The 13,408-nt window shown below is 34.9% G+C and overlaps 1 protein-coding gene across 1 annotated transcript in view; it reads right to left on the bottom strand.

Moving 5' to 3' along the window:
- Positions 1–13,408, bottom strand: part of LOC128999301 (uncharacterized) — a 70,753-nt gene that overhangs the window by 33,756 nt on the left and 23,589 nt on the right. The window contains exon 3 of the mRNA XM_054425725.1: positions 3,434–3,457. Within this exon, the coding sequence (XP_054281700.1) occupies positions 3,434–3,457 (24 nt within the window). The remainder of the gene's footprint in view (positions 1–3,433; positions 3,458–13,408) is intronic.

Consider the following 13,408-nt stretch of genomic DNA (forward strand, 5'->3'; position numbering starts at 1 on the left):
TTTGGTAATAATTTTCTAGACGAATCATCTGAGAGTCAGTGCCTTGAAGATATTTTTTAAAGTAGTGACAATGATTTGTGTGAGCAAAAAAGACAAATAATTTAGTATCCCAAAGTGTTTTTGTACAGTTATTGGCTACGGAGAAAATTCAAAAAATTGCTAATTTAAAACTCCCATGTTATAATTCTTATGGAGAATATTGTAAAATGTTGTAGTTTGCTTGTTTATGGAAATATTTTGATCTAATTTGGCAAATGTATTTACTTTATAGTAAACTACTAATATTTGAATAAAAACTACACTTTATTAGCCTCCCTGTAGCAGCAATCCTAGGTACTTGTTAAACCTAATGTTATTTAAATAGATTTAATTTACAATCAATTCATGCAAATGGAAATTCGCTTAGTCTGCAGGTTTGCTGTGGCGGCAGAATTATTAGTCTTTGTAGTGACCACAAACTCAAATTTTAGCATACATTGCTTTAATGAAGAAATTAGAGATTTTGTTTCTTTTTTCAAACAAACTTGCCAAAAATATTTCAGAAGGTGATTAGAAATAAATGAGACAAAAACTGTGAAATTATAGTGTGAATTCATGAAAAAGTAAATATTTCATATTATGTACGTTTCAAGCCAACTCTCAAAACATCAACAGATAAAATATTTTAATTTATATTTATCTTGGGCTTGAATCTCACCAAGTGATTCAAACCAATACTGAAATTTCACTATTTACTGATTCGGAATTTACACTTCTCAGACTTGGAATTTTAACATCGAACAAAACCAAACTACACAAAAAGCATCAAGAGTCGCCCATGACCCATGATGACACTGAATTCTGATGCACAAGTTCTATTGGCAGAGATTAGACAAACAGTTTAATTCAAGGTCAACTTGATCCATTGATAATGAACTGCATTGCAGAGCTTGTGGAAAACTACTGCAAGACTCCAGTAACTGGAAACACGAGGATAAACAATCTAGTGTGGATGAAACATCTAGACTTCCTTATAAGTTTACTACAGTCCTTACACTTTAAAAGAAATATCCTGCCACAGCAAACCTGCAGACTAAGCGAATTTACATTTAACTAGTTGGATTTCATTCTACTAAAATATTCCCTAAAAAAATGTCAGATTTATTTACTATTTAAAAACATTAATTTTAGTAAGTACTTAGTATTGATGCAACAGGAAAGGTATTGAGGTATTTGGTTTCATTAAAATATTGATAGCTTAGTATGAAATTATCAAAATTGCCAAATTTGATTAAAATCTAAACATAAAAAAGCAAATTAAAACAGTTTATTTTTATCCATAAAGATAATGGGAATTGTAACTTTACAATTTTTTGAATTATCTCCGTAAACATTACGCATACAACAACGCTTCAATATACAAAATTATTTCTTTTTTAAGTTCTACAAAATGGTTGGGAAAGAAATTCCAAAATTTTTTGTTTTTAGAGCCAAAAATGGGAAAACCCAATTTTTCCCCATAAACCCCCGTTCTCATGGTCCGATTATGCTGGTTTGAGAACTCCTTCGAATAAACGTAGGTTTACACGTTTGTACCAAATTTAATCAAAATCGGATAATTTTTGCTTGAGTTATCGCTTTAACGGACACATATATATATGAATTTGAACAGAGGGTGTTTTTGGCCTCTGTGAACCTTTAAACGAAAAAGTAAAGCGGTCCCGGGTCTTGGTCTTACCATGAGACCTACAGTAATAGTAATAGCTTATTCCCTACATGGGAAATTTGCTAACACCACTCTAAGCCCAATGGATTAAATACAAGTGTTATTTAAAGGTATTTACGGACCTAGATTTGTGTGTTGGCAAACACTTTATAAATCTTCACTTGGGTTTGAGAAAGAAGTTTTGTTTCTCAAAGTTTGTCACCAACAGGCACTATCAAAATAAGTTCACATACACAACATTATATCCAATATAACAGTTGCAAGTTCACCTAGAGGAGCCTTTCTTCAGTCAAGTGGTGTGTTTTGTATACAAACCGGGTTACAAAACAATAAGAATGATTATAAAGTGCGTGGCCAGAACTTATAAATGTGTTTTACAGCATTAGGTAATTATAATCATCTAAACATAAACACAAAAGGGTTTCTTCTCACTTTTTTCAATTGCAATTTCTAGGTTGTAAATACAGAAGTAGTAAAATAGATCAAAGTTGTAACAAGCACAATGACAGCCAAAATATTTGAAAACTCCTCTTGAAACAAATCAAAAACTTTAACACCGATTGGCTATGCTGATGTTTAATTGTTCCCTTAGCAGACCAGGGTGTTGGCGGAAGGTGTTGTATTGACAATGCATATCACATGATAACATTATCACACTGCCCTACTTCCCATGGCTTTCCCTGCAGCACCATAACTTTTATGTGAAACTATTATGTCTTGCACAACTATTGGCATATTGTTGATCTTTAATTACACTGTTAGGAATTTCCCTGAGAGTTTGATACAGTTGATAGTTATTTGAAAGTTTTTTTTCCTGAGTTGGGTCTTAATTACACCATGCCATATTTATTTGTACCAATTGAACCAGACAATATTTGAATCAAATTATATAACGGCAATACTATTTTATTCAGTATATGCCTATTATGAGTAAGAAACGATTACACTATAGATACAATAAAATACTGGAAAGAGCATTAGTGTTACAGTCAATCAAATGCATAAACAAAGCAGTCTGAAAATATCCACTGGATCATGGACTGAACATTCTCCTAGAGATAAGCATCGCCCTGAGTCTGAGTCATGGTATTGCTCATAATGAGTCAGTGGGAGAAAGAAAACAGGAACAAGTACACTACCTTGAGGTAGGCCAAGTCTGGGACTGATGACACTTGAAACTTAATGTACATTACGTACTTTTTGTAGACAAGTATCTTATAGTACTTGAGAAGTTTGATGTAGGTTGATCAAAAATTAACAGAATACATGGCAAATTATACAATAACTATTCACGGCAGCCCTAAGAGTTTTATAAGATCGGCAAAACTTTAATTTTACAATAGAAGATAAAAATTACCATATTTACCAAAAATTGCAGGTATCTAGCCATGCATAGCATTTCCAACAGGCAACTAAACTAAAAATGGAGAAGAGTATAAAACAAGGTATACTCTTTCGATTCTTTGTACATTACAACCGTATCTATTGTATTGAGCAAATCACAAACGTTATAAAACAACCCCTACTACAAATAGGTATAAACCAGAAAAAGGGAACAAACAAATGATTACATGAAATGAAATTTACAAATAAGTAATACGTAGATACAGTAGGCTACATACATCATTTGTAGGCAGATAATAATGCTATAAATACGAACAACATACTCGAGCATTGGTTTTATACATGCCATCAATCCAGGCTGGGGAGGGTATAATAAACTCTTACCTTTTCTTTTTCCTCTTTGTCAGTCTTTGAAATAAAATATGTAGATTTAAATTATGGGGAATTAAATACACTTCTTAACTTACATAGAGCCGGTACAAACTCCGAAATTTAAGAAAAGATCATTCAAGATACGCAAAATCAATAGGAAATTAATTTTAAGTGAAAATATGTTATTTATAATACAATAAGCTTGTACTTTCTTTTATAATTGCGGAACATTTATATTTTTCCAAAATATTGCAAAATTCAATTATTGCTGATAAAAAATAAGTTAATTAAAAAATAGCTATATTGACTTTTTCATGTTGAACATTACATCTGAACACTTCTGCTGAGTGAAATATGTTCATCAACACTGTTCACCTAGTTGTAAATATGTTTTCCTCTGATCAAATTTATCGACAAAAACTACTAAATACGGCTTAGTGAGTCGAGTAAACCTAAGCTGATAATCCTTGCTTATTGCCAGTGTCGTCAGTTGTGTTGGACGAGACATGAATAAGTAACTCAGTCATCAACAAAGTAGTGTCAATGAGCGCAGTTCGTGTTTGTTGTGTTTTCAGTCCAGTTGTTATCGTGTTATTGTTATACGTAACCATCATGTGCATATTCTGTGTAATTTCTTTTATTTGTAAACAATTGTTGTGTAGAATATTGTGTTACGAGTGTCAAGTAGAAAAATTAAATAATTAAAATACTTAGCTTTATTTCCTTCAATATTATGCCATCGCATACACTTCTCTAAACATTTTTTCCATTCCTTTATTCATTCTTATAATACGAATTAACTTCGATAGGCTAAGAGAAAACTAAAATTCTACACATTTTCAATTGTGTCCATTTGAATAAGAGCGAAATAAGCTATCAACGCTTTCGAACAACAATAGACCATAAAACATGTCAACACAAACCTGTTCCGCAACAATAGACATAACAATTATTACTAACTTCGGAGAAAATGTTTCACACTAAATTAGTTGTCTCTATTTCCATTACATTGAACACATGAAAAAAGGAATCAGATTCAGTTGTTTTCAAACAGTTGTTAAACAATGGTTTAATCAAAACTGTTAAATGGTAAATGCGTATATTCTAACAATACCAAAAATAACTTCAATCAGTATGGCAGTCGTTCCTTTGTCTCTTTTGTCGGCTGCAAGGTAAAATTCACAGCTAATCTAACAAGATTCGTTGTTGTATCGGGCGGGCATTAATTGCGCCAGCTGACGTGAGTCAAGTAGTTGGGTATTCCTGAGTTGCGCCAAGTACAGTTCTCGCAGCTAGTCTGGGCGCGCGGCCGCGCTAGGGCAGGGGGTGTAGAGGGGAGTGTTTATTGCTCGTTTCCAAAAACATTCGGCCCACACGGCACACTGGGGTTGTTCAGCGCCTCACTGCTGTCTTCATGGCTTTGGCGTGGGGGACGGTTAGTACACAAGGGTCCGCGCGCCCAGACTAGCTGCGAGAACTGTACTCCATGGAGCCACCCGATACGTTCATTAACTGCGCCAAGTGGCGGCCCTCTCTCACTATAATTGAGTAGGTTAGGTTAGGTTAGGTTTGGTTAGGGTTAGGTAAGGTTAGGTTAGGTTAGGTTAGGATGGCACGTAAACAAGGGCATTCCTTCTGCGGGCAACTCACCCCTACCTGGCTTGGGATTGGCAAAACTAAGGAACATTTTTCGGTAATCTCTAAGGGCTTGGCGCAATTAATGCACGACCACACAAGAATGTATCACTTATGTCGTGATCTGCAATTGATGAGGCTTCCTATGAACACGTACGTGTATTGTGATGGTAAACTGTTAACCGGAACGCATCCGGGAATCTTTACAAAGTCATTTGATGAGAACGCTCGCGGAAGTGTGGTGAAGACGCATCAAGATTCATCACGAACCGCTTGTTGTGCGGCGGCCGTGGCGACGTGTGAATGAACCTACAGTTACGTCATCCGATACAGTAGCGACTTACTAGCGGCACCAGTTCGGTCAGAAGAGATCCCTAGATAAAACATGTAAAAACATTCAATAGTTGATTATTATCGTATGGCCAAAAAGAACGACTTTTGCAAGTGTTGTCGTGTTGTCTAATCCTGATGTGATCACCATCCGCAGCAAACCTGCATACTTAGCGAACTCTATCAGCCTTTTTTGAGTTTTACCGTACTAAATATATTTCCTTTAAAATGCCATAGTTATTTACCATTTAAATAACATTAGGTTTAACGAGTAGCCTACTATACTTAGGTTTGCTGTACAAGGAAGGATTAAAAGTGTTTTTTTAATGTTAATACTGAAGGCCTAGTTTTAAAAGAATGAATTTTCTAATTCTGATCAAAATATATCCATAAACAAGCAAACTAAAAAAGTTATTACCCACAAAGAAATGTGAATTTTAAATATATTTTTATTTTCTCTTTAACCATAAACTACAAAACACTTCAAAATAATAGATTATTTGTTTTGGGAGCTCTACAAAATGGTTTAGAGAGGAAATCTATGTTTATCTATTTCTACCCCATAACCATCCCTCCCCCTTTCCGATGTAACCCCGTTGTCCCCGTTCCCCTAGTCCAATCATGATGGTTCGTGAACCCTTTTGAATAAACGTAGGTTTACGCGTTTTTATCGCTAAAAAGCGCTACAAATTTATCCTTGAAGAGGATATAAACATTTCGTCGTTGTTCAAGCGTAGTCGGACATCAAACACATCTAAACTTCAGAATTTACACTCAGATTGGACGTCTACTTCTGCAATGTATAGAAAGTGCTGGTGATGGTACAATGTTGAATATAGTGTGTTTGTTACAATAAATTACTTTCCATCACGCGTTACTATAGAAAAAAACCCACAATCACGCTGGGAGAAACTACAAGTTTACTCTCTCTTTTTTACGTTGGGTTGAGTCACAGAAAACCACTCAAGCTTGAAATAGATGCTGATAATAGGGCTGCATTGAAATAAACTTTGCAAATAGATCCTACTCCTTAATTCCATTGTTGAAAGTATTTGGCAAATGGACGTGTGTTTACTGGTCGTATTCTTAACACAACTACAAACTAGAGTGTGACTAACCGGAGAATCCAGCGCAGTTCGGCAACATTATCATTAGATAGGGAAACGCCCACACTGATGAATAATGCTTCTACTTGATAACTGTCAATGTTTAAAAACATACAAATCCCAAAGAATTCGAGCACAACCTTTAACACTGCAGATATGTTATACCATAGATTAAAGGAGTAGGTCCTGTGGTTAAGAAGCGATTCACAGTAGTTTCTCTGTGTTGTTTACATGTCCTTCACTTCATTAACAATTTATCATCAAAAATATAGTATTTAATATACAGATGTGCATTCTACAATTTCATGTCAATTTACAATCTGCCAACACAACCCCCTTCATATACACGAGGATCCTGCTGCCTCAGTTCCACACAAGTTTATTCTCAGCAAACTGACGCTGATCTCGCGATGTTACCTCAGCGGAAACGGAACCGCTGAATCAGCGGCGGAAGCTGATCCCACCTCTCGGAACCAGCATTACCAACGCAAAACTAAACCATCCTAGGGTCGTTTCATAAATATCGTCTACTAAACTTAATCTGTGTGTGAATAGATAAATCATTTGGCTTTCTTTTATTCTTTGTTTGTAAATGACAAACGTGTTTTCTTATCAATTAATTGACAGGATATTAATATAACCGCTGCCTCAGCCGCACTTGCCACATTAGACAGTAGACACCACGTTAGACAGTAGACACCACGACAGCCGTACTGACGGACGGTGACGGCGACGGGGGTGTACAGTGGAGTGTGGTACGATGCGATGGTTCGATCCTTGCTCCTGATCCTTCTGATGACGGTGTCCGCGGACGCGTGTGGGCCTGGACGCGGGGCCGGCAGACGCAAAGGGCCCAAGAAGTCGACCCCTCTGGTGTTCAAACAACATGTGCCCAACGTGAGCGAAAATACGCTCTCAGCGAGTGGACTGAGCGAGGGACGTATCACCAATTAATTAACGTTTGGGTCCAAATCCCCAGCATACTAAATATTTGCAGGGTAACATGGACCCTTTTAGCCCCTTTCAGCATTTTAGGTGTGCAAAACACTTTTTTGCGCTTGTGATCGGATTTAACAATACATTTACTCGTTATATGATTAAATACAGTATAATATTTTTCTTTGTGGATCATAATATTTTTTAACTGTTAAGCTATTACTTACGAGACTTTAGTGTTACATGTAACTCTATGCAAATAGAAGTCGAAACTTTTGTTTCCCGAAGTTATAGAACTTTTATAAATTCCCATGTAATCTAAAAAGTTATATTAAATATTTTTTCCTACAGTCCGACAAAGTGGGCTTCCTTGCACAGAGAGCAGAAAGCCTTACTTTGGCACACACCATTATTCCAACCAAACAACACAAAAAGCGTGCTTTTATTACGCACGTAATCCGTGTACGCTTGAACATAATTTGGCAACACTTAAAAATATTACGACTACAATCAGCTGTTGCTGCGTTTCCCATTTCGTCCAATGTTTGGATTGCACCTAATCTAAAAACGTGTTGTACAGTGTTTGAAAGACTAAATATTTATATGATTAATAGTAATTTAGGAAAAATATAATGTGTAACACGAGTGCAAACTGCCGTACAAATTACTATTTACACGACAGTACAAAGTGTAAAGTTATAATGCCTAAACACGGTTGCGATTGCAAATTAAATCTGATAATCCGTATTTGAGTAAATCCATCCATAAGGTACTTTGTACACTTTACATAGATCTAAACGCACGAACCAGTGTTGCCAGCTAGTTATCCTTTGATAAGTCATTTACAAGCCGATGATCGCTACAACCCGGCCAAGGCCTCCCACCAAAGGTGATCTACTCTCGTCGGCGTCGCGTCGCGTTGGCAAGATCTGTCAAATTTACCAAACAAGGCACAAGTTCAGAGATTCTCTCAATACAGTAGAATTGGTGCATCCTTTAATTCTTTTCTTTATTCTATGATTATAGTAAGCAATTGTGGTATTCATTAATTAAAATTGTTTATCCACAAGCCTCTAGTCTATGCATAGTATGTATCAAACGAAGCAAGCGTTAGTAAGAGAATTCAGAGTATACGGAACTCAACATGATATTTCTTACCATAGTTTAAATTCGACAATATTGTATTTGTGTATTCTATAGTTATTTAGGAATGGACAACATATTAAAATGAGCTAAATACGATTTTCTGATTTGAACTTAAAACTTTAAGTTTAAACCAATAATAAAAACGCTATTATTATTTTTTATTACAAATAGGATTCTAACATAAATTAAAGGAGTAGTTTAGACCTACTTGTTTAATCTATGATTCTACCTACTTTTGCCAGAAGTTGTCAAATGTAGTTATGGTTCATGCTGTACATGTTTCGATACAAGAATGCTGCTGAAGATGAACTGTAAGTAGCTCCATACATGTACAGCATGAGCAACAACCACATTTAACATCTTCTGGCAAAAACAAGTAAGCGTCTATAGTAAAAATATTAAAGGTGTCAAGGCTGATCAATGTTTAACTACTATTTTTGTTAATCACCGAAAACCTCACAGAACTACTACAAATGAATACCTTACATTATTCAGCCGAATATCAACACTGATAAACGTTAATTATCTGATACGTTTTCACTAGCCGCTTTACGTTGTCGATCAATGTTTACTATACACTGTTGGACTTTTTAGTTCTATTCTTCTTTTTAACATAGTATTCTTGGGCATATAGTTGTGCATCTAGTATTCTATGAATACTTTATCTTGTCGAAATCTACTGTAAAAATTATTCAGAATTTATTAATCTAGTTCGACGCCAACTGATGTTTGTCAACAAACAGAATGTAACACTCGTGTCAGTCGTGTTCGCCACACGTGTATACATTCCATCAGTGATTTATTGGCACAAACAAAAACAACACAGATAGCCTCAGCCCCCAGCCCTCAGATAACCTCAGCAAACTTTGTAACGGTTATTGATCTGCAACTGCCAAAAATCTCCGGTTCAAACCGGCTTTTAACGTATTTTTACAAAAAATTGTTTTGTCTAAATATCGGATTTTTTAAGGGGATTAAAAATTTGTTCCCTAGGAAAAACGAAAAATTCAATACCCTTGTAACCATTGTACCCTTGTAAGGTAATTTAAGGTAACTTAAGCTACTAAAAGTACTTACGGTTACTTAAACAACGTATGCCCATTTAGTTGGTGAATCACAACTTAAACTGGCTGGCAGTTCCAGTGTATATAAACGTACTCATCAAGTAAATATAAAAAATATATTTATAAGTAATGCTATTTATTTAAATGGCTTTATGAGAGATTGGTGCATACTTAGAGAAAGTCCTCTAATCCAGCTACTAGGAGGTCACGAATTGTGGATATTTATAGGCATGCACTGTGGATGCGATACTCTCTGGTGTGGATTAACGTCCGCACAAGTGAGTACTACGACTATCCGCAGTAGCCTACTATCCTGATAATTAGACCAATTCCTATATACCAAGGCAAAAATGTGGTTCGGATTCCACTATAAACTGTAGGTCCCAGTTGCCATTAGATGTATGGGCTATTAATTAACAGCTGTGTCTAAGGAATATATCGGGTTTAGTCACTAACAAGACTACAAGACCACTCATCCTACACTCATCTTCATTTATACTTGGCTTAAAATACCTACTTTGTATCACTTTTTATGGTCGCCATTTCATTGAAAAGTATTAAAGTATTAGCATAATGCACAACTAAACGTCTCATCACAATACATTAGGCCTACCTATGAAGATGTGTGTTACTTTTTTGCCCAAGCCATTTATAAAACACATCTGCTTAACCAACATAAAGGCTACTTTTAGGAATGCCATCAACCTTGTTTCTCCTCAGTTAATTTCCTAATTGAAAATCTCCCGCATTGAAAATAAACTCATAAATCAAACTCGTCGAGGTTTCCAACAGTGGTAAAACTTTAAAACTTGCCTCGGATCATAAAACTTGCACAGCCAAGACGTGGGGAGGGTGGCGGGGTAGGTTGAGCGGGGGGAAAGTGGGGGCGGAGGAAACATCCTCAACCAAGTGTAAGTTTGTGTCAAATATTGTTCAAAATGTTACGAATGTGAATATGAATTAGTTTGTTACGCTTTCACGCACAAACTACCGAATTGCCTGAACCGACTCCTTTCACAATGAGAAACCCTGTGTTTGTTGTGTTTTTAGTCTTGATCTGTTTAGTTACGTGCTATTTGTTATTTTTTTTTTTTTTTTTATTGTTTGTATAGGCCCTATATATATTGTTTGACTTTATTGTATAGTTGTTTTGTACATGTATGCCGAATCCGAATGTCTACACTGTATTCTCTGTCTATTACAAATAAACATTTTTGATTCTACATAATTCTACGAATACAGAAGTAACATACTGTAGGACCAGGACTGTGTTTGATATTATAATATAGGAAGGCTTATATGTTGAATAAATTTAAAAAAAGTTGTTTATTGGTAAGTATTCATGACAAAACAACGATGTATGGCAAGATGTTTGTTTCCTGAGTCTTATAACAAAATAAAGAGTGATATGTCAAAATTTTTGTGGTCTTGTTAATTTCATACTGTGCTGTTTAAGGAAATGGTTTTTGTTTTATTATTTAAATCAATTGTAATGTGTTTCAAAGAGTAACATAAATCTCTACTTTCTCATACTCTGATGCAAAGCACTAACTAAAATTTGTAATTAGTGACTACAAATTCATATTTATTGTTAACAAAAATAAATAAAGCTTATTCGTCAGTTTCAGAAATAAAAAAAATACATTTGATTTTGATGAGTCAATAAAGAACGATTAACAGTTTCCGTGAGCTAATAGCAGAATCTGGTTGTGTCTATAGTTTAAAACTCGAACTCTGAAATACATTGACCAACATGGATAACAACGGAATCAAATACTGTATAAAACCATAATGGTCTATTGTCTGTGATAACACCTAAAACTAGCGTGTAGAAATCTGTTCGTCGAATATACAATAGAATATAATAGAATATTGGGCTGTGAGCCAGCTATTTTTTTCTTTTTTTTTCATTCGCTTTAATTAAACATTTTGATTTTAGACTTTTTACTTCTGGTTTTAGTCCAGAATTGAATTTATAGTTTTAAATTACAAAGGAACTGAAAAAAAAGATGTATGCCAACCACGTAGACGTTTCTATGAACCATTAAGTGTAAGACATTGTGGCTTCCTGCGAGGAGCCTAGGTTTGTAAGGATTATTTTTTGTTAAATAAAGCACTGTTTTCATATCATTCATTCATTCATTTCATTGAAATCTGTTCGCCGAAATTCATAATGTTTAGTTTACTTTGCTTGTTATGTTATACTTTGCTTGGATTTACTCAACGTGCTTTACACTTGCTAATAAACGTAATTAGTTTACAAGATGTGAAAGCTTCCCCTCACAAAACAGTAAGACACATGACATTAATAAAAACCACACCATAGATAAGGGGTTCCGGTCAATCTAATTCGATATGTCACTGCGGATCATTGACAAACCAAATTTCTCGGACCGAGCGATTAAAAGGACGATAACCCCAATTAAAATGCAAAAAAATATTGACCTACTTAATTTAATGTGCCTCAAGGATTGTTTAAAAATACTTTATACATAACGAAGATGCACACACGAAGCACACGAAGAAATATGTGTCCATTAGCACGATAACTCGAGTAAAAATTATCCGATTTCAATAAAATTTGGTATAAACGTGTAAACCTAGAGTAATTATTGGAACGAGTTCACAAACCAGCATGATCGGACTATGGGAACGGAGGTTTATGGCGGGTTTTATGGGATAGAAATAGAGTTTTCCCATTTTTGACCCTAAAAACACAAAATTTCACAATTTCTTTCCATACGATTTTTTAGAGCTTAAAAACAAACAATTTAGTATATTAAAGTGTTATTATGCGCCTAATGGAAGCAGAGAAAATTCAAAAAAATTTTAAATTTAAAATTTCCATGTTATTCTTATGGAAAGATGAAAAAGATCTTTAGGTAAATTAAATGAGCAAAGTAGACTCATATTATGTACAGATATTACAGCACCAGTCATAACACCCAAGTATTCCCTTTCAGTTTCCCACGCCATTACCCGGAGTACAACCCTGCCGTCGCTGCATTGTTACCAGCGGCGCGCTTTGGACAGTAAATTGTCTTTTAATAATTAAACACCACTTTTCCAGCACCTTTTACTTTGCCGCGGCTCAGATATACGTGTACCAAATTTATAAGATACGTTGATCTTTTGTGTTTAGAGCTCGACTCGGTTATGTGTTTATGATAGGTAAAGTACTCGATATATAGTTAGGAATGGTGTATGTAAAGGTGCAATTAAGAGTAACGTTGTCCTATTAAGAGTCTTCCTTAGTGGTAGCCATGTTGGATTTCTTCCCCATAAGAACAATGTTAAACATTACATCATTTGTGGACACGTAACGGCGTTATTTGTTAAGATATAGCTTTGAAATTTATAATTTGTATTTTTAACATAATAGACTCGTGACTGAGGTTTCTGAATTTCGAAAATCCATTTTCATTTCCTTTCAATAATTAGCTTAATTTTAAGCTAATTAATAATCAATTATTCATTATAAAAATTAAAAATTGTGAAATAAAAAACGTCAATCTCTAGAGGACCGCAATTCCTTAAATTTAACTCCTTATCCGTAATTATATGACAATTTGCTGATGAGATATTTGGACCCAAAGTTAACATTGTTCTTATGGGGAAGAAATCCAACATGGCTTCCACTAAGGAAGACTCTTAAATAACTTATCAAAATGAATCAACACGTTCTACAAGTGCCTAATGTTAAAAATCAACAGCTGGACATTTCAAAGCTGCGACATTCAAATTAATTTATCACAATCAACCCAGGTTTC

This window comes from Macrosteles quadrilineatus, unplaced genomic scaffold (genome assembly GCF_028750875.1).
Source record: "Macrosteles quadrilineatus isolate MER2022 unplaced genomic scaffold, UCM_ALF_1.0 Scaffold_8__2_contigs__length_117827958, whole genome shotgun sequence".
In the NCBI taxonomy this organism is placed as follows: domain Eukaryota; kingdom Metazoa; phylum Arthropoda; class Insecta; order Hemiptera; family Cicadellidae; genus Macrosteles; species Macrosteles quadrilineatus.